The 26,228-nt window shown below is 40.3% G+C and overlaps 1 protein-coding gene and 1 pseudogene across 2 annotated transcripts in view; both read right to left on the bottom strand.

The window, feature by feature from the left end:
• Positions 1–2,164, bottom strand: part of OTOGL (otogelin like) — a 431,190-nt gene extending 429,026 nt beyond the window's left edge. Inside the window, exon 1 of the mRNA XM_081593187.1 lies at positions 1,156–2,164. Within this exon, the coding sequence (XP_081449313.1) occupies positions 1,156–1,364 (209 nt within the window). The 5' untranslated portion in view covers positions 1,365–2,164. The remainder of the gene's footprint in view (positions 1–1,155) is intronic.
• Positions 2,165–4,472: 2,308 nt separating this feature from the next.
• LOC145546422 (WW domain-binding protein 11 pseudogene) lies at positions 4,473–7,169 on the bottom strand (annotated as a pseudogene). Its single transcript, XR_014082920.1, has one exon. The product of XR_014082920.1 is annotated as a WW domain-binding protein 11 pseudogene (transcript).
• Between the last annotated feature and the right edge of the window lie 19,059 nt (positions 7,170–26,228).

The following is a 26,228-nucleotide window of genomic DNA, read 5'->3' as shown; positions in this document are numbered from 1 at the left end:
AACAACAACAAAAAAGTATCATTTGAAATACCAAGGCTGGGGAAAATGGAAATGAGAGTAGGAAGTTGAGGGAGTTTATGTGAGAGAAATCATTAATATTTACTCTGTGAACAAGGAAGGCTGGTGGTTTTTTGGAAGGCAAGAGGGCAAGGAGCAAAGGAAGATGAAACACAAGAAAAGGGCTGAACTACATAAAGTATTTTGACTGCCGGAATAATCAGCGAAAGGAATGGAAGAAGCTGCCGGATAAGGTCTAAAGTCAGAATATCAAGAAGCACTGTGGGAGAAGCTGAAACTGGACTCCTTATTGTAGTGGGAGCGATCCCAAAAGGTACTTTTCTCTAGCACTGCTCTCCCTTTCACTCAGGAAGACTTATGCCTCCATGTTCTGCCTTCTCTTAAGACTGTGCTCCTATAGCATTTATCAATATTTTATTATAATTGTCTGGTCTATCTACCAGGTGGCGCTAGTGGTAAAGAATCTGCCTACCAATGTAGGCACATACAGGAGCTGAGTTGGATCCCTGGATAGGGAACATCCCCTGGAGGAGGAAATGGCAACCCACTCCAGTATTCTTGCCTGAAAAATTCCATGGATAGAGAAGCCTGGCGAGCTAGAGTCCATGGGGCCACGAAGAGTTGGACAAGACTGAGCATACACACTATCTGCCCTTACACATCACTTTGTATTCCCAGCACGTGGCAGATAGCCTGCCAGGCAGCATGCACACAATCAACGTGTGTTCAATTGAATACCTAAATCGAGTGATTAACTCTCCTACATATTATAATCTGAAAAGGAAGCTAATTAAAAATGCTTGCTTTCACGGGAGTATAAAAATGTGGTCTGGGGGGAACCACTGAGGTTTGACTCACAATTTATGAGACCGATGTAATTCCAAAGGGATAATCCTCGTTCGGCCTCTCCGAGGACCCCAACAAACACAATGAGCACACATGAGGCGCAGCCCTTCCCCCCACCGCTTGGCCAAGGACTTCGACAAGAGTGAGGGGTCTGCCTGCGGGGAGCTCAAGTCGCAGAGCTCTACCGGGCTGGGCGGTACGAGCGGGACGTGGCCGAAGCCCGAAGGACGCGGTGCTTTGGACGCGCATCGAGGGCGTCTCCCTTCACACGTCCCCAGGGGCGCGCACTACCTGAGAGAGACGGGGACAGCGTGGCTGCCGGAGACGGGGACAGCGTGGCTGCCGGCCTCCAGGGGGCCCCCCAGCAGCGGCGCGGAGCGGCGACGTCCGCGTGCTGACGCTGCTCGGGCCCATCCCGAGCGTCGCCGCGGCCGGCGCGGCCTCCACGCCGCCCGCGGGCTGCCAGCCCCGCCCCATGCGGCAAGTCTCCCAGCGGACATCCGGCGTTTACCACAAGGGCTTGGTGGCAACGACGGGCCCCGCGCCGCGAGCTAGGCCACCTCTTAGAGGGGCCCCAGGGGGCGGGAGCCTCCATGTTTGTCGCGAGGGCCCGTCAACAAGGCTTTGACTTCGTCGCCGACCTGAGGGCCCCATACGCGCGGCCGGGCCTCCCCCTTTCTAGCACCTTCAGACTGTGCCCGCCCATCCCCGCGACCACACCAGGCGCCCAAGCCAGGTCGCGGGGGACACGCGCAAGCACAGAGGCCTGAAGGAAGGCCTTCTAGCCCGCACAATTTCCAGGACAGATTGTAGGTAGCCTCCCCCAGCCCCTCTGCCCGGGCAGTTCCAGGCACAGCACCTGTGTCCAGCCTGAGACCCACCCGCCTGCAAGCCTGGCGCTCTCCTCGCGACCCGTCAAGAGACGCTCCAGGCTCGAGATGCTCCACCTGCCAGGTGTCTGGAGCCCCCGGTGCGCCTTCACTCAGTATGAACACTTGACACCATTTCTTTCCATATCTATTCCAAGATTTCGGAGCAACACAAGTGCCCTTGCACGAGGTTTTCTTTTGCTAGTGGATGTGGCAGAGGAAATGAAACACCCAGCATTTTTTTTTGCCCAGAGGGAAGCTCAAATATCACCCCCCGCCTCCCCATCAACCCCGCATTTTAAAATAAACGCATGAGGAGGTTTATTTGGGTTTTTTTAAAAGGGATGAACTTAAAAAAGCAAATACCCTTGTATTATGGATTGCTTTGAGCATGTTTATGGAAAAATGAGATTAAAAGCAAAAGTTTCTGGACCAAAGTTGCTATGTTGTTGCTTTTTGTTGTATGTAGCTCTATAGTTCCTCATGAGATAATCATCAGATTCTGTCAGACTGTTTCTTGTGCAATGTCAACGTTAACTGGGCGAATGAGTTTCAAAAATAAAAATGGGTTTACAGCAGAATTGAAGTGCTGTAATCATTCAAAATGTTGGTGCCACTTCTCATGACCCATCTAAAAATACTTAAAGCTCTTACATGGATGGTCGGCTCCTCTGTCAAAATTTTCGACTCTTCTGTTAATTCAGGAGAGTAAACTAAGTATCTTAGGTGTTTATAAACATAATAGGAGATAGGACCTAATGAAAAGGATTGATCCAAATCTGATAACTTTTTTTTTTAAGTTTTGTAAATAAAATTCAAATTAAGTTTTTGAGGAGATTATCTGATAGGAAGATGGGAAAAGAACACTTGGGGAGAAAATAATACCTATGCGAGGGCACCAAATTGTCCAAGTAAAGAGGAAGGATCGATTCAATTTCAAGTCACTGATCAGGGACTTCCCCGGTGATCCAGTGATTAAGACTGCATGCTTCCACTGCAGGGAGGGTGAAGGTTCAATCCCTAGTCCAGGAATTAAGATCACATATGCCACCACCACCACCACCGGAAAAAAAAAAAAAAAAAGGTAGGGCCCTCTCTGATTCTCTCCCTTCCAGAGCCATCATTGTATTAAGCTGGGGCTGGTTTAGCATATCAGAGACCTAAACAGCTAGATTACCTTTGATCTCACACTTACTTTTATTACATGTGACCAGAATAAATGTGAGCGTAAGTGTTAGATGGTACTTTGGCATAAGGCCATTTAAATCTAACTAGATTAGGAAAGAGGTTGCTCCCCTAAAATAATAGGTCAGAATATCATATTTCTCTGCATTGAGGTTAGGAGTCACAGTGCTGACTCTGTTTACCTTGCCTTGGTTTCTTTTACCTATTTCTGCCACAGGAACTTTTTGGAGGGTGTTGAGTAGGATTTAGGTAATTGTGCCCTGGCCAAACTACCTTAAAATTAACAAAATTTTTAAAAATGATAATTTCTAAATATTGGAATGCATATTCCTAGGCATTGGTTTGGCTGTGTAATGTCACTGAAATTCTTTCCTTATAGGTTTATTTCCTCTGTAGTTTCACTTCAGTTCAGTTCAGTCGCTCAGTCGTGTCCAGCTCTTTGCAGCCCCATGAACCACAGCACGCCAGGCCTCCCTGTCCATCACCAACTCCCGGAGTTTACCCAAACTCATGTCCATTGAGTAGGTGATGCCAACCAACCATCTCATCCTCTGTCGTCCCCTTCTCCTCCTGCCCTCAATCTTTCCCAGCATCAGAGTCTTTTCAAATGAGTCAACTCTTCTCATGAGGTGGCCAAAGTATTGGAGTTTCAGCTTCAACATCAGTCCTTCCAATGAACACCCAGGACTGATCTCCTTTAGGATGGACTGGTTGGATCTCCTTGCAGTCCAAGGGACTCTCAAGAGTCTTCTCCAACACCACAGTTGAAAAGCATCAATTCCTCTGTAGTTTAAACTACTAGTTTCTTTCAGAAAAAAAGACTGTTTTCAGTCTACTTTATATTCCTCGGATATAACACAGAACAAGGCACATAGCAAGCAATCAGATGTTTGTTGAGAGGGACTATTTGTCCAGTGCCAGTTGTATAATTAAAATTTCTTTTGTTCTTGCAGAATTAGGAACAAAGCTGCACTGACCTCCTGCTATTTTGAGATGCTGACTATCATGGAAATTTTCCTGATCCACTTTGTTGGGATTGCCCAGCCATAAGAGCTCTAGTTGATGTAAAAACTGTATCAAGTATCTTTTGTAAAACCTTGAAGTAGGGATCATGAGGCTATGCAAGGAATACCAAACTTGAAACATTCTCATCTTGGCTCTACTACTTACCTATTGACTATGAGAAAGCTACTTAATCTCTCAGAGGCCTTAATTTCCTCCTGAGAGGTTTGTATTAAATTATCTGCAAATTACTTCTCAACCTCAACAACCACATTAAATTAGTCTTTGTATTCCTAAAACAATGCTGGATTCATATATGAGTTTGATATTTATTCCTTAAATTAGAGTGAAGTTCCCTAGGGTTTCTGGTACATTGCTTAATATTACTTTCAATGTTAAGGTTTTGCGGTTTTTGTTTTGTTTTGTTTTTTGGTGTGTAGCGTGTGGGATCTTAGTGCCCGACCAAGGATGGAACTGACACCCTTGCACTGAAAGCATGGAGTGTCAATTACTGCACTTCCAGGGAAGTCCCTCAATGTTAAGTTGTTGTTGTTTTTTTTTTTTTCTTGGTGTAGAACATTTATTTTATTCATTCCATCGAACACTCAAAGTTTAGATCAGTGGGAATTTTAATCAAAGAATTGTACATTTTCTTCCCACATATATCGCTTTGTATTAGGAAATGACATTGTGATCCATTTCACCACAATATTACAAAATATTTACAAGAAAATATTAAAAATAACTCAAACATGAAAGGCAAGATGGGGGTGAAATAAACTGGTTTTTCCAGAAATCTCTACTCCAGTGCCCACAGCACACAATAAGAGAGCCAAAACAAATAACCAAGTTCCCCTTGATCACAAGTTTCCAAGGAATTGGAGTAGGGGAAGAAATCGGATGAAAATGATGGTATGAAAGGGGATGGATGTTATTGGCAGCACTGCTTCAATAACCAATTTATTTTGCATGAAATACCCTCTCTTTTATATGCAGTAAGTTCTGAACAAGGCTAAACTTTAGGATATTCCTTGAACTGAAATTAAAAATACCCTGACAGTGAAAGCAACTCTTCCACCTAAGCCTCTTTCTCCATGAACCACTGATGTGAACAGAAGCCTGTTCTGGCATCCAAAGCTGTCACAGCAACCCTTCCATCTCTTTCATGAAAGCCTCATATACATCGTCCTTAGTCTGCACCGACACGGGAACAGATGGGCCAGATTTGGGCGCTGTTTTGGCAAGAGGCACAGCAGAATCATCCTCCGACTTTCTCTGGGGAGCAGCAGCAGCCCCTTTATTCTCTCGACGCACCCGAAGTGCAGTGGGCACGAATCGCGTGATCTCTGCCTTGGGATTAGTGATCTGTGGCTTGGCACTGATGGTTGCCGTGGCTTTCTTCTCGATGGTGGCTGCGCTTGTGTCATCCGCCTTGGGTCGCTGGATCAAGTTGGGGGGAGCACTTAGAACCCCCGGGTTGGGCAAGGGAGCTGGTGGGAAGAGCCCAGGTGAGGCAGGTCCAAGTGGAGGCACCAGAGGTGGGCGCATCATGCCAGGACGGGGTGGAGGGATACCTGGAGGTGCAGGGGGAGGTAGCCGTGGTGGGGGTCCCCAAGGAGGAGGACCAGGAGGCAGACCTGGAGGTGGACCTGGGGGAGGGTCAGGGGGTCGACCTGGTGGTGGGCCTGGAGGTAAAAGTCGGGGTAGAGGCCCTCGGAGTCCTGGCATTCCAGGTGGTCTCAGGAATGGAGGAGCTCCTGGCAGTGGTCCAGGAGGAAGGCCTGTAGGTGGTCCAGGTGGCCGTAAAGGTGGAGCAGGTGGCGGTCCTGGCGGAGGTGGTCCTGGCATGGGGGGTGCTTGTATCTGAGATGGAGGAACAGACTGTGGAGGGGCTTGCTGCTGGGAAGCTGCAGACATGCCATCAGAGAGAGATTCCTCCTTATGCTGTTTCTGTGATTGCTTTTCTGCTTCGGAATCATCCGAATCTTCATCATCGTCCTCTGAGAATTCCTCGACTTCTCGTCCCTCCTCAGGGATTTCCTGACCTGCCATTCGAAGCATCATGGCTTGGAGAGGAGTCAGCTCCTTCATGTTCTTCTTCTTCTTCTTCCTAGATTTTCCAGGCATATCTGCAAACCGTACACTCAGACCTGATTTTTTTTCTTCATTGTTTTCTCTCTCAGTGTCATCACGATGCACAAATTCATCCCCTTCACTTTCGCCATCTGATCTGTCACTGTCGCTGTCATCAGTACTGTCGTCATGCTTATCCTGGTCCATGTCTTCAGGATAGCCATCATCTTCACTGGTGCTAGAAACATCATCGTCATGACCCCGCTGAGCAAGTTCAGGACTATATAACATATCTTCATCTCGCCTACGAGCAGGAAGATCTAGGGCAAAGCCCACTTTGCGGCCATACATTTGTAAGACTTGAGGAGGAGGTGGGCCTGGGGGAGGACCTGGAGGCTTCCTGCCAGGGGGCAAACGTGGAACGCCATGTCCAAGAAGAGGAAGTATAGAAACTGCCCGAGTTGGAGGTCCATAGGCTGAGGTCTTCTTAAGGATGGAGGGTGGCTGGGCCCCAGGAAGTGGAATGTCCTGGATCAAGATGTTGGAAGGAGCATGCGGCATATCTGGCAGAGGAATACTCTCCACTTCCACATGCTGGGCATTCTTGACAGCATCAAAATATTGGCTAAGTTGAGCCCTCTTCTGTTCATATTCTACTTCTAGCTTTCTCAATTCTTTGTAAATATCTGGATTCTCTTTCTCATAGAGTCGTAGAATACGTTCAAATGTTTCACGTAGCTTTTTACGCTTGTCTTTCAGCACTTTTTCATTTAACTGTGGCTGCTGCACTGGGTTAAACTCCATTTCATCCAGTTTTTCCATGTCCCGGATAATTTGTTTGGGATCCTTCATCTTTAAAACTGCAGCTCGTACCATCATGCGCTGTTTTTTGTTCTTCTTTAATTCTCTTTTCCGAGCTTCTTTTCTGGCTTGGTCTGTAGGGTTCATAAATTTCCCACTTTTGGTGGATGATGTGGATCTCCGCCCCATGTTGTCAACTTGTTTGATTTACCTGCTTGTTTGAAAAATAAAACCTAAAACGCTTCTGCTGGGCTCCTGGAGCTGTGAGAAGCGGGGAGGGGACGATTCTCGGCCCGTTTGACTTCGTAGGGGCCTTCACCTCTGCCTTTCGGTCAACCACCCAACCACCGCCATCTTGAAACCTCGCGCCCCTCCTAATGTTAAGTTTTAAATTAACTAAATTGTCTCAGAGAAAAAGGTGATGTTCCCCACATTTTTCTTTACCCAGCTTATATAAAAAACACAGTGAAAAAAATCATAGTAAGTGAATCTGTACTTTTAAAAATCTGAGTTGACATATTTTGCCTTTAGTGAGTAAGGGATTCTCTTACAGCAGGGGTCCCCAGCCTTCAGGATCTAATGTCTGATGATCTGAGATGGGACTGATGTAATAATAATAGAAATAGAGTGCACAAGAAATGTAATGCACTTGACAGCTCATGCAGATCAATACCAGAAAAAAAAAAAAAAAACCCAATCAAAAAATAGGTGGAAGACCTAAACAGACATATCTCCAAAGAAGGTATACAGATGGCCAATAAACAAATGAACAGATGCTCAGTGTCACTCATTATTAGAGAAATGCAAATCAAAACTATAATAAAGTATCACTTCACACTGATCAGAATGGCCATCACCAAATTTCTACAAACAATAAATGCTGGAAAGGATGTGGAGAAAAGGGAACCCTCTTGCACAGTTGGTGGGTATGTAAATTGATACAGCCACCATGGAGAACAATATGGACGTTCCTTAAAAAATTAGGAATAAAACTACCACATGATCCAGCAATGCCACCACTGGTCATATACCATGAGAAAACCATAACTGTAAAAGACACATATACCTTAATGCTCATTGCAGCACTACTTACAATAGCTATGACATGGAAGCAACCTAGATGTCCATCATCAATGAATGGATAAAATTTTGGTACATATACGCAATGAAATATTACTCAGCCATAAAAAGGAATGCATTTGAGTCGGTTCTAGTGAGGTGGATAAACCTAGAGCCTGTTGTACAGAATGAAGTAAGTCAGAAAGAGAAAAACAAATATCATATATCAATGCATAGGGTTCTGGGGTGGTGCTATTGGTAAAGAACCAGCCTGCCAATGGAGGAGACATGAGATGCAGGTTCCATCCCTGGGTCGAGAAGATCCCCTGGAGGATGGCAGGGCAACCAACTCCAGTATTCTTGTCTGGAGAATCCCATTGGATAGAAGAGTTTGGTAGGCTACACTGCACAGAGTCACAAAGAGTCAGGACTGAAGCAACTTAGCATGCATATTTATGCATATGTCAAGTCTAGAAAAATGGTACTGATGAACCTATTTGCAGGGCAGGAATAGAGACATAGATATAGAGAATAGACTCACAGACAAAGCAGGGGAAGGGGGGACAAATTGAGAAAGTAGCATTGAAACATATACACTACCACATGTAAAACAGATAGCTAATGGGAAGTTGCTGTACAACACAGGGAGATCAACGAGGTACTCTGTGACAACCTAGAAGGATAGTATGGGGTGGGAAGTGGAGGGGAAGTTCAAGAGGCAGGGGACTTATGTGTACTTATGACTATTCATGTTGTTGTATGGCAGAAGCCAACACAATATTGTAAAGCAATTATCCTCCAATTAAAAATAAATTTAAAAAATAAATGTAATACACTTGAATTATCCCGAAACCATCCTCCACCCCAGTTCTTGGAAAAATTGCCTTCCATGAAACCAGTCCCTGGTGCCAAAAAGGTTGGGGACTGCTGCCTTAGACAATGAAATTTCAGTGAGAGGAAATCTTTTAAATTACCCGTGCAGATACCCCATGAAGTTTCAATAGCTCATAAAAACTTGTTAACAATCTATAAGTGAAAAAGTGCTAATTTTGCATCTATAACAAAATGTATTCCCCAAAGGACTCACTGAAAGCCCTTCTTATAGTTTACTTATTAAATAAATTTTAAAGTAATGTAACTATCTTTGTTGTTGTTGTTCAGTCACTAAGTCGTGTTCAATTCTTTGCGACCCTATGAATTGCAGCATGCCAGGCTTCTCTGTCCATCACTATCTCCCCGAGTTTGCTCAAACTCATGTCTATTGAGTCAGTAATACCATCCAACCATCTCATCCTCGTGTTGCTCCCTTCCCCTCTTGCCCTCAATTTTTCCCAGCATCCAAGTCTTTTCCAATAAGTCAGCTCTTTGAATCAGGTGGCCAAAGTATTGGAGCTTCAGCTTCAGGATCAGTCCTTCCAATGAATATTCAGGGTTGATCTCCTTTAGGATTGACTGGTTGGATCTCCTTGCTGTCCAAGAGACTCTCAAGAGTCTTCTCCAACACCACAGTTCGGAAGCGTCAATTCTTCAGTGTTCAGGATTGGAGAGTTATGTCCAACTCTCACATCCATACATGACTACCAAAAAACCATAGCTTTGATTATACAGATCTTTGTCAGCAAAGTGATGTCTCTGTTTTTTAAAACATTGTCTAGGTTTGACATAGCTATTCTTCCAAGGAGCAAGCATCTTTTAATTTCATGGCTGCAGTCACTGTCCGCAGTGATTTTGGAGACCAAGAAAATGAAATCTAACACTGTTTCCACACTTTCCCCATCTATTTGCCATGAAGTTATAGGACCGGATGCCATGAACTTAGTCTTTCAAATGTTTAGTTTTAAAGCGGCTTTTTCACTCTCCTCTTGCACCTTCATCAAGAGGCTCTTTAGTCCTCTTCACTTTCTGCCATTAGAGTGCTATCACCTGCATATCTCAGGTTGTTGATATTTTTCCTGGCAATCTTAATTTCAGTTTGTGATTCATCTAGCCTGGCATTTCACATGATGTACTCTGCATAGAAGTTAAATAAGCAGGGTAGGGGATACAGCCTTGACATACTCCTTTCCCAATTTTTACCTGTCCGTTCCATATCCGGTTGTAACTGTTGCTTCTTGTCCTGCAAACATACAGTTTTCTTAGGAAGCAGGTAAGGTGGTCTAATATCCTGATCTTTTTAAAAATATTCCACAGTTTGTTGTGATCCATACCATCAAGGCTTTAGCATTGTCAATGAAGCAGAAAGAGATATTTTTCTGGATTTCTCTTGCTTTTTCTATGATACAGTGGATGTTGGCAGTTTAATCTCTGGTTCTTCTGCCTTTTCTAAATTCAGCTTATACATCTGGAATTCTCAGTTCACATATTGCTGAAGTCTAACTTGAAGGATTTTGAGCAAAATCTTGCTGGCATGTGAAATGAATGCAATTGTATGGTAATTTGAACATTCTTTGGCATTGCTTTTCTTTGGGAGTGGAATGAAAACTGACCTTTTCCAATCCCGTGGCCACTGCTGAGTTTTCCAAATTTGCTTTACTTATTTATTAATTTTTCTTAGAGTATAATTGCTTTACAATGTTGTGTTAGTTTCTGTTGTACAGCAATGTGAATTAGCTATATGTATAAATATATCCCCTCTCTTTTGGATTTCCTTCCCATTTAAGTCACCACAGATAATTGAGCAGAGTTCCCTTGCTATACAGTATGTTCTTATCAGTTATCCATCTTATACATAGTGTAATTACTTTTTAAAAAATCTGTAATTCATGCTTTTTTACTAATTCAGGTTTTTTTCCTAACAATAAAATTAGTGTGATTCTACATATTTATATTACACAAAATTATGCAGAATTCTACATGAATATGAAATTAAGTGGTCATTGTTAATATTTTGAGGTTAAACACTCCTCTCAACAGCATTAATGAGTATCTGCTGGATGTAAAGCATCATTATGATTATGAAGAGGAAGAACTGAGTTTTTTTTTTCCTAATTATCATATGACAGACACCTTGGATTATCACATTTAACCCTCTCAACAACCCTCAGATTATTATCATCTTCATATTTTTAATGCTTAATGAAGTTGTTATACACCCCTAGAGAAAAGAGTGAAATTCAATCTTAAGGTTGTCCAATATCAAAGCCCATATGTTCCTAAACATTATGCTCTATGAACTTGCTTAGATTAACTGTCTTACATAACATTTTCAAGAGGAATTCCAGGTGGTATAGACCCCACCTCCAATTCAGGAAACGTTAAGAGACCTGGGTTCCATCTCTGGGTCAGGAAAATCCCCTGGAGGAGGATATGGAAATCCACTCCAGGTATACTTACCTAGAGAATGCCATGGACAGAAGAGCCTGGCGAGCTACAGTCCATAAGGTTGCAAACAGTTAAACACGACTGAAACGACTTAGCACGCATGCATGGAAGTATTAACACTTTTCAAGAATTCATGAATTTGCCTAACCATAAGTTATTGAAAAACTTTCTCTAAAATTCAGATAACTAGATAGTTTCTTAAGGGTAAAATGTCAATATTTGCCCAAGATCCTTGAGTTACCAAAGAAAGGCTTTAATTTCTAATATGAATTTACCACTTCTGCTGATATGTGATAACCAAACTACGAAGATAAAGAATCTTTCTGTCACTGGTAGAGACATTACTAATGCTTAGCACAGCTGCTATCACAAAATCAACTTTGGTTTGGTATTTTACCTTGGCAGATATTGACATCAACACTTTGATAATTAAGTTTATTGAGTTTATCCAAAACTTTAGACCACAAAGATTATCAGAAGTTTCTTTACTAAATAATAGTTTCAAAATAATTGTCAGTGGAGCGACTTAGAAGTACTTTGGAAATATACTTGTATATCTTCATTATGGCTAAAAGATTAACAGTTCCAAATTAGCTAAACAATAGTTGTGTCCCCGTAGGCAGTAATACGTCTGATGATGAATAAATAGGTATTCACTGATATGCATGGAGCTCAAACTTCTGTTAAGCAATCCATTTCCAGGAATTTTCCTTTAAGAAAGATGAATGAACTATAAGCAAGGTGAAAAGACAGCCTTCAGAATGGGAGAAAATAAAAGCAAATGAAGCAACAGACAAACAATTAATCTCAAAAATATACAAGCAACTCCTGCAGCTGAATTCCAGAAAAATAAACGACCCAATCAAAAAATGGGCCAAAGAACTAAACAGACATTTCTCCAAAGAAGACATACAGATGGCTAACAAACACATGAAAAGATGCTCAATATCACTCATTATTAGAGAAATGCAAATCAAAACCACAATGAGGTACCATTTCACACCAGTCAGAATGGCTGCTATCCAAAAGTCGACAAGCAATAAATGCTGGAGAGGGTGTGGAGAAAACGGAACCCTCTTACACTGTTGGTGGGAATGCAAACTAGTACAGCCACTATGGAGAACAGTGTGGAGATTCCTTAAAAAACGGGGAATAGAACTGCCATATGACCCAGCAATCCCACTGCTGGGCATACACACCAAGAAAACCAGAATTGAAAGAGACATGTGTACCCCAATGTTCATTGCAGCACTGTTTACAATAGCCAGGACATGGAAGCAACCTAATGTCCATCAGCAGACGAATGGATAAGGAAGCTGTGGTACATATACACAATGGAATATTACTCAGCCATTAAAAAAAAATACATTTGAGTCAGTTCTATTGAGATGGATGAAACTGGAGCCCATTATACAGAGTGAAGTAAGCCAGAAAGAAAGACACCAATACAGTATACTAATGCATATATATGGAATTTGAAAGATGGTAACGATAACCCTATATGTGAGACAGAATAAGAGACACAGATGCATAGAACAGTCTTATGGACTCTGAGGGAGAAGGTGAGGGTGGGACGTTCTGAGAGAATAGCATTGAAACATGTATATTATCATATGTGAAACAGAACACCATTCAATGTTCGATGCATGAGACAAATGCTCCGGGCTGGGGCAATGGGATGACCCAGAGGGATGGGATGGGGAGGGAGGAGGGAGGGGGTTCAGGATGGGGAACACATGTAAACCCATGGCTGATTCATGTCAATGTATGGCAAAAACCACTACAATATTGTAAAGTAATTAGCCCCCAACTAAAATAAATAAATTTATTAAAAAAAAAAAGAAAGATGAATGAAATATGCTCAACTGTGCATTTTTATGACAAAATTTATAAGACATGAAAATCATTAAAAGAAGGTTGATGAAATAAAGTACACAGAATGATAGTCATGTACGGTAGACCTATATTTGTTGATGTGGGAACATATCCATGATATATCACTATGAAAAGATAGGTACTAGATTTATGTATAAAGCAACTTTGAGGGGGTTATGTTTTAAAATATAAATCTGCATATGTATTCATGAGTATACTAAAAGAAAACAGTATGGAAGATATGCTGTATCTCAAATTGTTAATAGCTCTCTAAGGAATGGAATTATGTGACATTATTTCCTTCTTTAGATTAAAATTTTTTTCTTGATAATTTTGCAATGAGAATAAATTAGCTTTGTAATCAGAATGCAAAAACTTTTCAAAATAACTCTGATAAGCATTTGTGGGGAGTTTAATATATTGCCTCTGAGAAATTATTTCAGTGTACATGTGTGTAAGATATTTGAAAATAAAAAAAAAAACTTCTGTATTATGTCTGATACAATCCCAGTTGCAAACAACATTATCAGCCAGTTAAGTGGTCTAAGCATTGGTTGCATGTGCATGCTCAGTCATGTCTGACTGTTTGCAGCCTCAAGGACTATAACCTGCCAAGTTCTTCTGTCCATGGAATTTATCAGGCAAGAATACTAGAGTAGGTTGCCATTTCCTTCTCCAGGCAATCTTCCCAAACCAGGGATCGAACCCATGTCTCCTGCATCTCCTGCTTGGCAGGCAGAGTCTTTACCACTGAGCCACCTGGGAAATATTTGTTAAACATGCACGATTGTGAGGGACATCATGCTTCACAACATAGGAGGCTAGAGGAAACTGAGTTTACCTTGGAGGATCTTAGAACTAGCTGAACAATGAAAACATGCTGATATGATCCATTCTCACTATTAACTAGCAAGGACTATATTAACTATTAAGAAAAGCTTACTAACTTATGTTCATAGGGAGAAGGAAGTTTGTCTTTTAAGTGCTTGTTGAAGCAATTTCATGCTTGTACCCAAGATGAGGCTGATACAGATCTCCAAAACTTTTTATATCATTTAAAATTTCTAATTTTAAGGTTATTAGTACTTGGGATCTGTTGGTCTCTGCAGTACCAAAACTTAAATTTATTAATTTATTAATTTTTCTCCTGAAGAAATGGAAAAAACTAACAGACTGTAATATAATTAAATTTTTACTAAAAGTCATCTAGAACTGTGATAGTCCTCATATCTAAATTTCCTTAATGTCCAAAATTTACACTTCAAAGGGCATACTTTTTAATATTTTACTAAAATATTCACCAAGTATGTTCCCACAGTCTTAAATATCTAAATAAAACTACTTTCTCCATAATTTATTATAATGAATATCCACTATTAGACAGAGATTTGTTCCAGACTATTGAAGAATATAGGACTATCTGTTCTTATGTTGACTAGATCCACACTGTTAAGTTCTCTCATTTCTTGAGTCCGCTTTTTGCTGTCATTTTTAATCTGTGTACTATTTTGCTCTATACACGTGACACGTGCCATCTCTTACTTGGTACCAAGAATCTGACTTTAATAGCACCCCTCCTCTAGCTTCCCCCTACACACTAGTTTACTGAAGGTTAGGAAAGCAAACGTGGACAGGAAAATGTAGGCACTCTCATATGTAAAGTACATGGACCCCTGGGACTTTGAGACATTTACATCAGTTACTCTGAGACATTTGTTATCTTCCAGATTCTCAATACTACCAAAGATTACTGAGGTTTTCATAACCTCCAAGTTTCTGAGATGTTTTGTATTTCAGAAAACTTTAAATGGGATCCATTAAATTGATTTTTGGAATCTTCATAATATTTTAAGTTTGAAAGCAGGTATCCTTTAGAAGAGAAGGATAAAGAAAACAGGTAGAATAAATGATGAGAGGTGATGCAAAAACAAAAGAAAGAAAGATATACAAAAGGAAAGGGAGAGGGCAGCAGAGAGAAAAAAGAAGGGAAGAAGGAGGGGATGGCAAGAGGAGCAGGGAAAAATCTCTTTGCTATGTGGGTATCTCAGTAGGGCTGTGTGAGTGTCCTTGTGGAATAACAGCTTCTCTCAGAGTGAGTGATCCTTGAGAATCACAGAGGAAACACTCTGGGATTTCCTCAATATGCTATTGGTTACACAGGTCAGTCCTTTGGGTGGTGGGAGTAAACTACACAGAACTATGAACCCAGGCAGTGAGAATCACTGAGCCCATTTTGGTATCTGGCTCTCTACTCCACTTAGTTAACCAGTTTGACACCGTTAACTGAACTTTAAACTTCTGAAAAGCAAGTGATTGACTATAAGATGGCTTTTAAGAATAAACTGTTTTCTTTCAAAGTTTTAAAGAGGACAGTAACTAAGCTATATTGAAGGTTATCTTAGTAATATTCAGTACCTTAACAGGAATATTACTATCTGAATGTGACTTTATCAGTGTTTTGGTTTTTTTTTTTTGGCTGTAACTTTGACAGTCTTAGAACTTAACTTGTTTCTCTCTTTCCTTTTTTTTTTTTTTTACCAATAGTAAATCTCACTCTTTTTCAAGTATAGTTCTATAATTTTTGACAAATGTACACTAAAGAAAGGCAATGCCAACGAATGCTCAAACTACCACACAATTGCACTCACCTCACATGCTAGTAAAGTAATGCTCAAAATTCTCCAAGCCAGGCTTCAGCAACACATGAACCGTGAACTTCCAGATGTTCAAGCTGGTTTTAGAAATGGCAGAGGAACCAGAGATCAAATTGCCAACATCTGCTGGATCATTGAAAAAGCAAGAGAGTTCCAGAAAAGCATCTACTTCTGCTTTATTGACTATGCCAAAGCCTTTGACTGTGTGGATCACAAGAAACTGTGGAAAATTCTGAAAGAGATGGGAATACCAGACCACCTGACCTGCCTCTTGAGAAACCTGTACGCAGGTCAGGAAGCAACAGTTAGAACTGGACATGGAACAACAGACTGGTTCCAAATAGGAAAAGGAGTATGTCAAGGCTGTATATTGTCACCCTGCTTATTTAACTTATATGCAGAGTACATCATGAGAAACGCTGGGCTGGAAGAAGCACAAGCTGGAATCAAGATTGGCGGGAGAAATATCAATAAGCTCAGATATGCAGATGATACCACCCTTACGGCAGAAAGTGATGAGGAACTAAAGAGCCTCTTGATGAAAGTGAGAGAGGAGAGTGAAAAAGTTGGCTTAAAGCTCAACGTTCAGAAAACTAAGATCATGGCAAACAGATGGGGAAACAGTGAAAACAGTGGCTGACTTTATTTTTTGGGGCTCCAAAATCACTGCAGATGGTGATTGCAGCCATAAAATTAAAAGACGCTTACTCCCTGGAAGGAAAGTTATGACCAACCTAGACAGCATATTAAAAAGCAGAGACATTACTTTGCCAACAAAGGTCCATCTAGTCAAGGCTATGGTTTTTCCAGTAGTCATGCATGGATGTGAGAGTTGGACTGTAAAGAAAGCTGAGCGCCGAAGAATTGATGCTTTTGAGCTGTGGTGTTGGAGAAGACTCTTGAGAGTCCCTTGGACTGCAAGGAGATCCAAGCAGTCCATCCTAAAGGAGATCAATCCTGGGTGTTCATTGGAAGGACTGATCTTGAAGCTGAAACTTCAGTACTTTGGCCACCTGATGGGAGAACTGACTCATTGGAAAAGCCTCTGATGCTGGGAAAGATTGAAGGCAGGAGGATAAGGGGACGACAGAGGATGAGAGTGCTGGATGGCATTATCAACTCAATGGACATGAGTTTGGGTAAACTCCAGGAGTTGGTGATGGACAGGAAGGCCTGGCATGCTGCGGTTCATGAGGTAGCAAAGAGTCGGATACGACTGAGTGACTGAACTGAACTGAACTGATACTATTGTGTAACCACCACCGTAATCCAAATAGAGAACAACTTCATCAATTCAAGATAGTAAGACTCTCTCTTTCTCTTTTCTTCCTTTACCTAGGCAAGAAGAAATGTTTGTCTTCAGAATTAAGTCAATAACATACCAGAAATCTTAACAATAAAGAAAATTATACTTTTATCTCTAGAAAAGAGTAACAGGGTTGAACTATGATAGAATTGGTAGAGACAAAGCAAGCCAAAGAGAGTGCCACAGTAAAAACACTGAGTGGTTATACATGTACAACACCAGTGCTAGAGGAACCAGTTGTCAAGCTTTCATTTCATGTCTCAGCTAATCTGATGGTGTACCTGTATTTCTTATACCTGAAGGATTAGAACATTGCAATGACTTTTATGCAAATAAGCAGAGAAATGGTTATTCCTCATTAATTACCTTTATCATCCATTCCAGAGTTTCTTTTTAACCTATGATAAAGAAAAGAGAAAATCATCTACCTTCCCGTATAGAAAAACGTTAGCAGATTGCCTACTTGGATTTAATTAAAAATAGATATTCTCGTTCATAATTTCATGTATTTATATCTTACATATCTATCCACCTACATATGTGTGTGTATATATATATATATATATATATATATATGTATATACATATCTGACAACTATAACCCTCACCCCTCTCAGTATATATTTCATATTTTCTTTTACAACCATTAAGTGTGAATGGAACACATATAAGCTTCTTTATCCTTAGCTACTCAGATAACCCTGTGTGTGTATTAGTTGCTTAGCAGTGTCCAACTGTTTGCAACCCCATGGATGATAGGCCACCAGGCTCCTCTGTCCATGGACTTCTCCAGGCAAGAATACTGGAGTGCTTAGCCATTCCCTTCTCCCGGGGATCTTCCCGACCTAGGGACTGAATCCAGTTCTCTCACACTGCAGGCAGATTCTCTACCATCTGAGCTCCCAGGGAAGCCCAATCATGTAATAAGTATTAAACTGGTATGAAGAACATATTATATAATTATATCTATAAAAGTTAAAAATAAGATATAAGAAGATAAAATTTACAAGGATGAATGTGAAATAGAATTAAATTAAAATGAAATAAAATAATTTGAAAAATAAGAGAAATTATATATAACTTATATATAATATATAATATACATATATATAGTATATGTGTATGTATGTATGAAAGTTTATGAATCAGTGGTTAAACATATATACAAGGAGTGTAATAACACTGGAGATTTAAGTATAAGTCATATCATTTGGGAAATCTAGAAATATCTAAAATCCAAAAGACACGAGAAGAAAAAATAGGTCACTATGTTGATAACAACAAACCAAAATGAACAGGGAAAAAAATGGAAAAATAGAGACTAGGATAATGCGGAGTATACTAAAAGAAAATGGAAAGCTGATAGATTTGGAGAAATTGTCAGGCTAAGAAATCCAGTGTCTATCATGTACCTGTCAAGGCAAAATATCTAAGAAAAACTTTGTATCTTTCAGTCTCTCTACATTGTTCTGATCTAGCCCCACATTTTTAAAAGATATTTATTTATTTGGCTGCACCAGATCTTAGTTGTGGCACGCAGAATCTTCAGTCTTTGATACAGTGTGTGAAACTTCAGTTGCAGCATGTGGGATCTAGTTCCTGGACCAGGGTTCGAACCCAGGCTAAGACCTTGGAGTCTTAGCACCTAGACTAGCAAGAAGTCCCACATTCTTAACAAAGCAAGCAAACACACAGACAAATATACTGATGAGATTAATTGAACATGGCTCATTTTTCAAGAAACTTTAATTGTTCACTCACTTCATGTTCAATTTGCTTTCCTAGACTATTACTCAGAGATGGTGTGCAATCTACTGATGTATAGTTACTAGGGATATGTGAAAATACATCCAGTGAACTGATCACTCTGAAAAGCAAATCTATTTAATAATGCAAGAGAACTTATCTTTTTCTAGTAAGTGTGATAAAAACTTTTAAGCAAAATTAGACTATCATTCATTACCTATTCAAAAAAATCTCCTACCCTCGTCCCATGTTTTACACCTTCCATACAATTGTTAGGTTTATTTCTGGTCCCTCCTCTCCATTGTACTGTCTCATCCCTGGAGGAGGCTGTCTCCAATGTCACTCCAGTTCTGAAAAGCTCTTGCCTCCTCCTACCTACCCAGGTGTTTCGGAGGGCAAACACTGTCTGGGCAAGATAATGAATCTGTTACCCACCTCTGCTCTAGAACGTATAGATTAATTTCTTTACAGTTCCCTTTCCTATGCTCCAAAATCTAACCTCTATTTTTCTTTCAGAATGATCTCTGATCCAATATCTGATTATACTACCCCCTGCTAACATTTCTTCAGTGGCTCCCCAGCATCTGAAGCAAAAGTAGCAATTGCCAATGGCCACAGGGGCCAGGCAGGCAACATAAGTGACATTTGAATAAAGCAGATCACTAGGGACTATTGCAGAGTACTGACAGCAGAGCCTGTCAAATTCGAGGAAATGTGGCCAGAATTCCCAAATCTTCAGAACAGGCTAGAAGTCCAGGTTCATATGTGAAACTTCTCAATTTTTAAATGTTGACAACTAATTCCACTTTTTAAAAACACAGTAGGAGCCATCCCTTGTATAGTTTGTGGGCAATCAATCTGCCAACTCCAATCTGATAGGATAAAACTCAAACTCCTTAGCATGGCGTTTATGACTCTTCATGATCTATTTCCTTCCTACCTTTACAACTCTACCAATTCTTCCTGCCAGAAAAGCATGTAAGCTTCATCAGTTGTGAATTACATTCACTTCCAGGAGAAGTGTAGTTTTACTTGCCTTTGTGCTTCTTCTGTTTCTGTTCTTATGGAGTCTACTCCCTAACTCACTGCATCTCCCCCTCAAATACCTCATTCAATTCCTCCTTGATTAATTGCCACAGTGAGGTGTCATCTCCTTCTAGAAGCCATCCCTATGCCATCCCTTCCTTCCCTTACCACCTAGGATAGATGTCTTTAGAGTTGGTTCCTAAAGCATGAAGTAGATACAAGTCTATGTGGGAAACTGTTAGATTCCATTTTATAATTGTTCAGTTCAGTTCAGTTCAGTCACTCAGTCGTGTCCAACTCTTTGCGACCCCATGAATTGCAGCACGCGAGGCCTCCCTGTCCATCACCAACTCCCGGAGTCCACTCAAACACGTGTCCATTGAGGCGGTGATGCCACCCAACCATCTCATCCTCTGTCATCCCCTTCTCTGCCTGCCCTCAACCTTTCCCAGCATCAGGGTCTTTTCCAAAGAGTCAACTCTTCACATGAGGTGGCCAAAGTATTGGAGTTTCAGCTTCAACATCAGTCCTTCCAGTGAACACCCAGGACTGATCTCCTTTAGGATGGACTGGTTGGATCTCTTGGTAGTTCAAGGGACTCTCAAGAGTCTTCTCCAACACCACAGTTCAAAAGCATCAATTCTTCGGCACTCAGCTTTCTTCACCGTCCAACTCTCACATCCATACATGACTACTGGAAAAACCATAGCCTTGACTAGATGGACCTTTGTTGGCAAAGTAATGTCTCTGCTTTTTAGTATGCTATCTAGGTTGGTCATAACTCTCCTTCCAAGGAGTAGGCCCAGGTATTTCATGTCAGTAAGCAATTGTATGGGCTTCGTTGGCAGCTCAGTGGTAAAGAATCCACCTGCCAATGCAGGAGATGAAGTTTCGATTCCTGGATTCCCCCTGGAGAAGGAAATGGCAACTCACTCCAGAATTCTTGCCTGGGAAATCTTATGGACAGAAGATGATGCGGGGCTACATTCCAGGATATGACTTAGCGACTAAAGAGTTGGATATGACTCAGCAACTAAAACAACAAAAAGCAATTGTATAGAACCTAGATGCAATATCTGGCCTTGAGGTGGGGATCTGAGGAAAGAACTTAGTCAGGTGAAACAGAAGAGGGCTATGGATGAAATCCTGTGAAATTAAATGTAGGCAGAGAAAAAGGAGTGTATGAGAGGAGTCTTAAAAGTAGTCAGAGAATTAAGAAAACCAAAGGTAAACTGTGTAATGAAAGATGAGGGGAAATTTTCAAGAAGGAAGAAGTATTCATCATGGTCAAATACTGCAAAATGTTCACTGGACTTAGCAATGCCATCAGTGGTCATTCTGAGAGGATCAGCTTTTAAGGAATGGTGATTGTGAAACCAAAAAAAAGTGAATTAACCAATGAAAAGAAAATGAGAAAGTTGAAACCATAAATAAATGTTACTCTATCAAGATTTTTTTTTATATATTTTGCGGATTGAAGAAGATACACTTGAATTGTATATGGGAGACTTTGGGATGAAGAGCTACTGATTGGTTTATTTTTAGTACTTCTCAACAGGGGAGATAACGGCATATTGAAAATTGTAATTCATTGTTGAGTGAAAAATTCCCTCACGTTGCAAGTTATTTAGCATCCCTGCCACCTCCCTCCTCACCAAATCACAATGCTCCCCAGATGTTTTGATAACCAAAAATACCCTCATCGTCCCAGATGCCTCTGGGACAGTGATAATGGCCCCATTAGGGAATCACAGCACAGTCTCCCCACAAAAGGCTCTTTTTCTCTCAAAAAATTTTTTTCTCAACATTTTAGTATGAGAAATTTCAAACAGAAAAGTTGAAAGAATAGTAAAATAAACACTTAAACATTCATTAGCTAGATTCAAAAATTGTTAACATCTTGCTAAATTTGCTTTATCTACTTACGTGTTTATTTTTTTATTTTGCCAAACCATTTGAAAGGAAGTTGTCAACATCATGTCATTTTATACATGCATTTCCTTAAATTAAGGACAGATTTTGTAATCACATTGTTACCACACATCTTAGAACACAAATAAAAAAATTATTAATATCAATCTAAAACCCAATCCATATTCAAATTTTCCCAATGATCAATTTCAACTTTTTTTTACAAATTAGAAACCAGTCAAATTTTACATGTTTAATTTGGTTGTTACATTTTTCAGTCTCTTTTAATCTAAAAGTTTTCACTTTTTTTATTTTTTACAAGATTGATTTTTTTTAAGAGACCAAGCCAATTTTCCCTTAGACTATTCTACATTTGAGTTTTTCTGATTAAATTCTTATGGTTAATTTAATACCTTTTTATCACCTCCCCTTTTTTTTTAATAAAATAATATCTGATTTAAAAGGCCTGATTAGACTCAAGGTATTCATTTTTGGCAAAGATATATCATAGATAATAGAAGGGCCGATCATGAAGACTGTTCTATTATTTATGGTGCTATGTTTGATCACAGAATTGTTATTGATTGTTGTTGATTTAAGGGGATATACGTTTTACATTATTATAACTTTAGCACTAATACTAGGTTTGGCACATGTTAAGTGATCATAAATATTTGCTGAATGAACAACTGAATAAATGAATGATATAAACTGATTTCTTTATAGATTGATTATAAGTGACCGCTAACAAACAAGAGGCAGTCAAGTTCTGATACACAAATTCTAGAATAGCTAGTTAGAGATCTAATTGAGGAAGAAATTATTGAGTATTATTCATAGTTTTAAATCTTATTTCATAATGAGAATATAGTATCCTACTCATTATTATCATTATGCCAGTGCTCAGAAACACATATTCTGATATCATTTGCTTATGAGAAGTGAATGTTTGAAATATTGAACTATGTCCTAAGGGGAAAAGATATCATTTGGTGGAACAGAAGTCCTGGAGAAGTAAAATATCATTAACAAGTTTGAAATCCTTCTCTGATGATCTTCACACAATAGCAATAATGTTATTATCAGGCAGAGTTCTTTGTTCCAGTGCAGAAACTGACTATTTTTATGCAAAAAAATCAATTTGTTAGGATATGGGATAGTTCACAAAATTGGAAAAAAAGAAACACTAAGAAAGCAAATAGTACAGGAACTGATGTAGGTGATGACAAAAATACTAGACATTCGCTTTGGGGCATAATCATCTGGACACATCAACTTTGTCTTCTAAGTGCTAGGAGAGCTAATCTGATTGGTTTCGATGGAGTTAAATCATTTTTCTATTGGTTACCTAGAATCTGAGCACTTTTTAATTGGAGACAATTCCCATTTTGTGAGTCTTGTTGAGAGAAAGGACCATGCCACCCACTAGAGAAGCTACATGGAGCTAGACATTCTCTCTTCTAGTTCTTCAGCAGTTAAGTCATGGGCACCTGAGCTAGGTTTAACTGACTGAGCATTCAAACCAACGACTTTGAATTTGGAGAAAATGTTGGGAAGTTTGTCTTCAGTAGTGGTGGTAGGAGGATCAGCAGACCTTATCTGTAGAGGGCTAGATGGTAAATAGTTTAGACATTGAGTCTACATGTAATCTCTTTCTCATATTTGTCTTTTTGGCTTAAAACCCTCAAAAATGTAAAGGTCCTTCTTGGGTTGCTGGCAGCCAGAGCTGCAGTCATTTATTTGCAGGCTTAATTGGGGCCAGAGGATCTGCTTATAAGGAGGCTCATTCATTTGGCTGGAGGCTTCAGTTCCTCACCAAGTGGACCTCTCCAAAATGCTGCCCAAGTGTATTTACACATGATAGCCCAAGTCCCACAGAATGAATGATTCTAGAGAGTAATCAAGCAACCAAGACTGAAACCACAGCATCTTCTATTACCTAATCTAAAGAGTGACAGATCATTACTTGTGCTGAATGCTATTGGTCAGTCAGAGCAACACAGGGATGTGAGGACACCATACAAGGTATGAATACCACAAGGAGAGGATCATTGGGGCCCCCCTTGGAGGGTGTTTACCACAGTTGTCATAACAAGTACTAGCTGGTGATGGCACCAGCAATGTCATTCTATAAGAGTTTTCCTATAATGTGATCTTGACTATGTTTGTTATTATTGCCTGGCTTACATTTGTTCTTCCTCATTTTATGGGTTCATTCTCCAGCCTTCTTACTAATTCTGGAACCATTCAATATCCTTTCCATAAATGTCCTTTCTGCTTATGGAACTGTGGTGGGCAAAATTCTAAAATGCCCCCCAAGAGTCTTGTCTCTGATATAAACCATTAACCATGTGTAATTCCCTCACCTTGAGTATTAGGAGGAACTGTGAATACAGTGGATGTCACTCTTGTGATTGTTATATGAAAAAGGTGAAGGAATTTTGCAGGTATAATTAATGACCCAAATCAGTTAATTTTGAGTTAATCAAAAGTAGATTTTCCTGTTGGTGGAAATGTAAAATGGTACAGATGCTATGGAGAACAGTATGACGGTTGCTCAAAAAATTCAAAATAGAACTACCTTATCATCTAGCAATTCCACTTCTGACAATATACCCAAAGAATTTAAAACAGGTGCATGTGTATATCTATGATTTCAGCAATATTATTCACAATAGCCAAAAGGTAGAAGCATCCCAAGTGTCCACAGATGAATAGATAAACAAAATGTATGAAATATCATTCAGCCTCAAAAAGAAGGGCTGGACACATGCTACAACGTGGATAAACCTTGAGGATACTCAAGCGAAAAAATTCACAAAAAGACAAATACTGCATGATTCCTCTCAGATGAGATACTTAGAGTAGTCAAATTCATAAAGATGGAAAGTAGAAAAATGGTTTCCTGGGGCTTGGGGTTGCGGTGGATAGAGTTATTGTGTAATGGCTACAGAATTTCAGTTTTTCAAAATGAAGAACTGTGGATGAGTGGTGGCAGTGGTTGCACAGCAGTGAGGATGTACTTAATGCTGCAAACCATATACTTGGAAAATGGTTCAAATGGTAAATTTTACATTATGCATATTTTAACACAAAGCATTTTTTAAAATCATTTATTTATTTATTTATTTTGGCTGCACTGGGTCTTCGTTGTTTTGAGAGGGCTTTACTCTTTCTGCCACACACAGGCTTCTCATTGCTGTGGCTTCTCCTGATGTGGAGCACATGCTCTGGCGTGTGGCCTCAGTAGTTGCAACACATGGGCTCAGCAGTTGTGGCGCTCAGGCTCCGTGGCACGTGGAAACTTCCCAGACCAGATATTGAACCCATGTGCCCTGCATCAGCAGTTGGATTCCTATCCACTGTGCCACCAAGGAAGTCCACAAAACATTTTTTAATTTAAAATTTTAAAATATGAAAAAAAAATTTTTTAAATAAAGGAGATGACCCTGAGTGGGCTTAAAGTAACAGGGAAAGCACTTTTTCAGAGAGGGACTGGGCCCTTCCTAGAGGGAGATTCTTCCTGGTGGCTTGAACACCATGTTGTGAGCTGTTTATGAAGGGGCCACATGGCAAGGACCTGAGGGTAGTCTCTAGTTGCTGAGAGCAGTTTCTGGCTGTCAGCGAGCAAGAAAATGAGGACCTCCATTTTACAACAGGAGAAGGCAATGGCACCCTACTCCAGTACTCTTGCCTGGAAAATCCCATGGACGGAGGAGCCTGGTAGGCTACAGTCCATGGGGTCGCGAAGAGTTGGACACGACTGAGCAACTTCACTTTCACTTATCCCTTTCATGCACTGGAGAAGGAAATGGCAACCCACTCCAGTATTCCTGCCTGGAGAATCCCAGGGACGGCGGAGCCTGGTGGGCTGCTGTCTATGGGGTCGCACAGAGTCGGAAACGACTGAAGTGACTTAGCAGCAGCAGCAGCATTCTACAACAAAAGGAAATGAATGCTACCAATGACTAGCAAGCTTGGAAGAGGACCCCAAGCCTCAGTTGAGGGTACAAATAGCAACGACTTGATTTCAGCCTCAAAAATCCCTGAGCAAAAATGTTCCGACTCCTGACCCACAGAAACTATGATTTTAAAATCTGTGTTGTATTAAGCCACTGAATTTGTTGTAATCTGTTGCACAGCAATAAAAATCGAATACAAATAGGAAGTATCTTGTTTGTAGTCAAGAGTCCTGACTGGTTCACACGTCTACTCTTGGACAAGGAAACTTGACAAATAATTCCAAGACTGTCCCATGAAATAAACAATTCCTCCTCTCTTCCAAGAAAACCTATGCATCACTATTAATAGAAGAGGAAAGGCATGCCAGATAGGTGAAATTAAAAAACAGCTATTCACTATACTGAGTGTGCATGTGTGTGTGTGTGTGTGTGTGTGTGTGTGTGTGTGTGTGTGTGTATATGTATGTATATATATATATATATACACACACACACATTTAACTTAGAAGTTAACTAGTTATCTATATATTCTTTTATATCTAATTTCTCCCAACTTTAGTATTAATTTTAAACC

The sequence above is a fragment of the Giraffa tippelskirchi genome, chromosome 4, assembly GCF_054371585.1.
Source record: "Giraffa tippelskirchi isolate mGirTip1 chromosome 4, T2T-mGirTip1v1.2.pri, whole genome shotgun sequence".
Taxonomy (NCBI): domain Eukaryota; kingdom Metazoa; phylum Chordata; class Mammalia; order Artiodactyla; family Giraffidae; genus Giraffa; species Giraffa tippelskirchi.
This window is presented reverse-complemented; position numbering and strand designations above follow the sequence as displayed.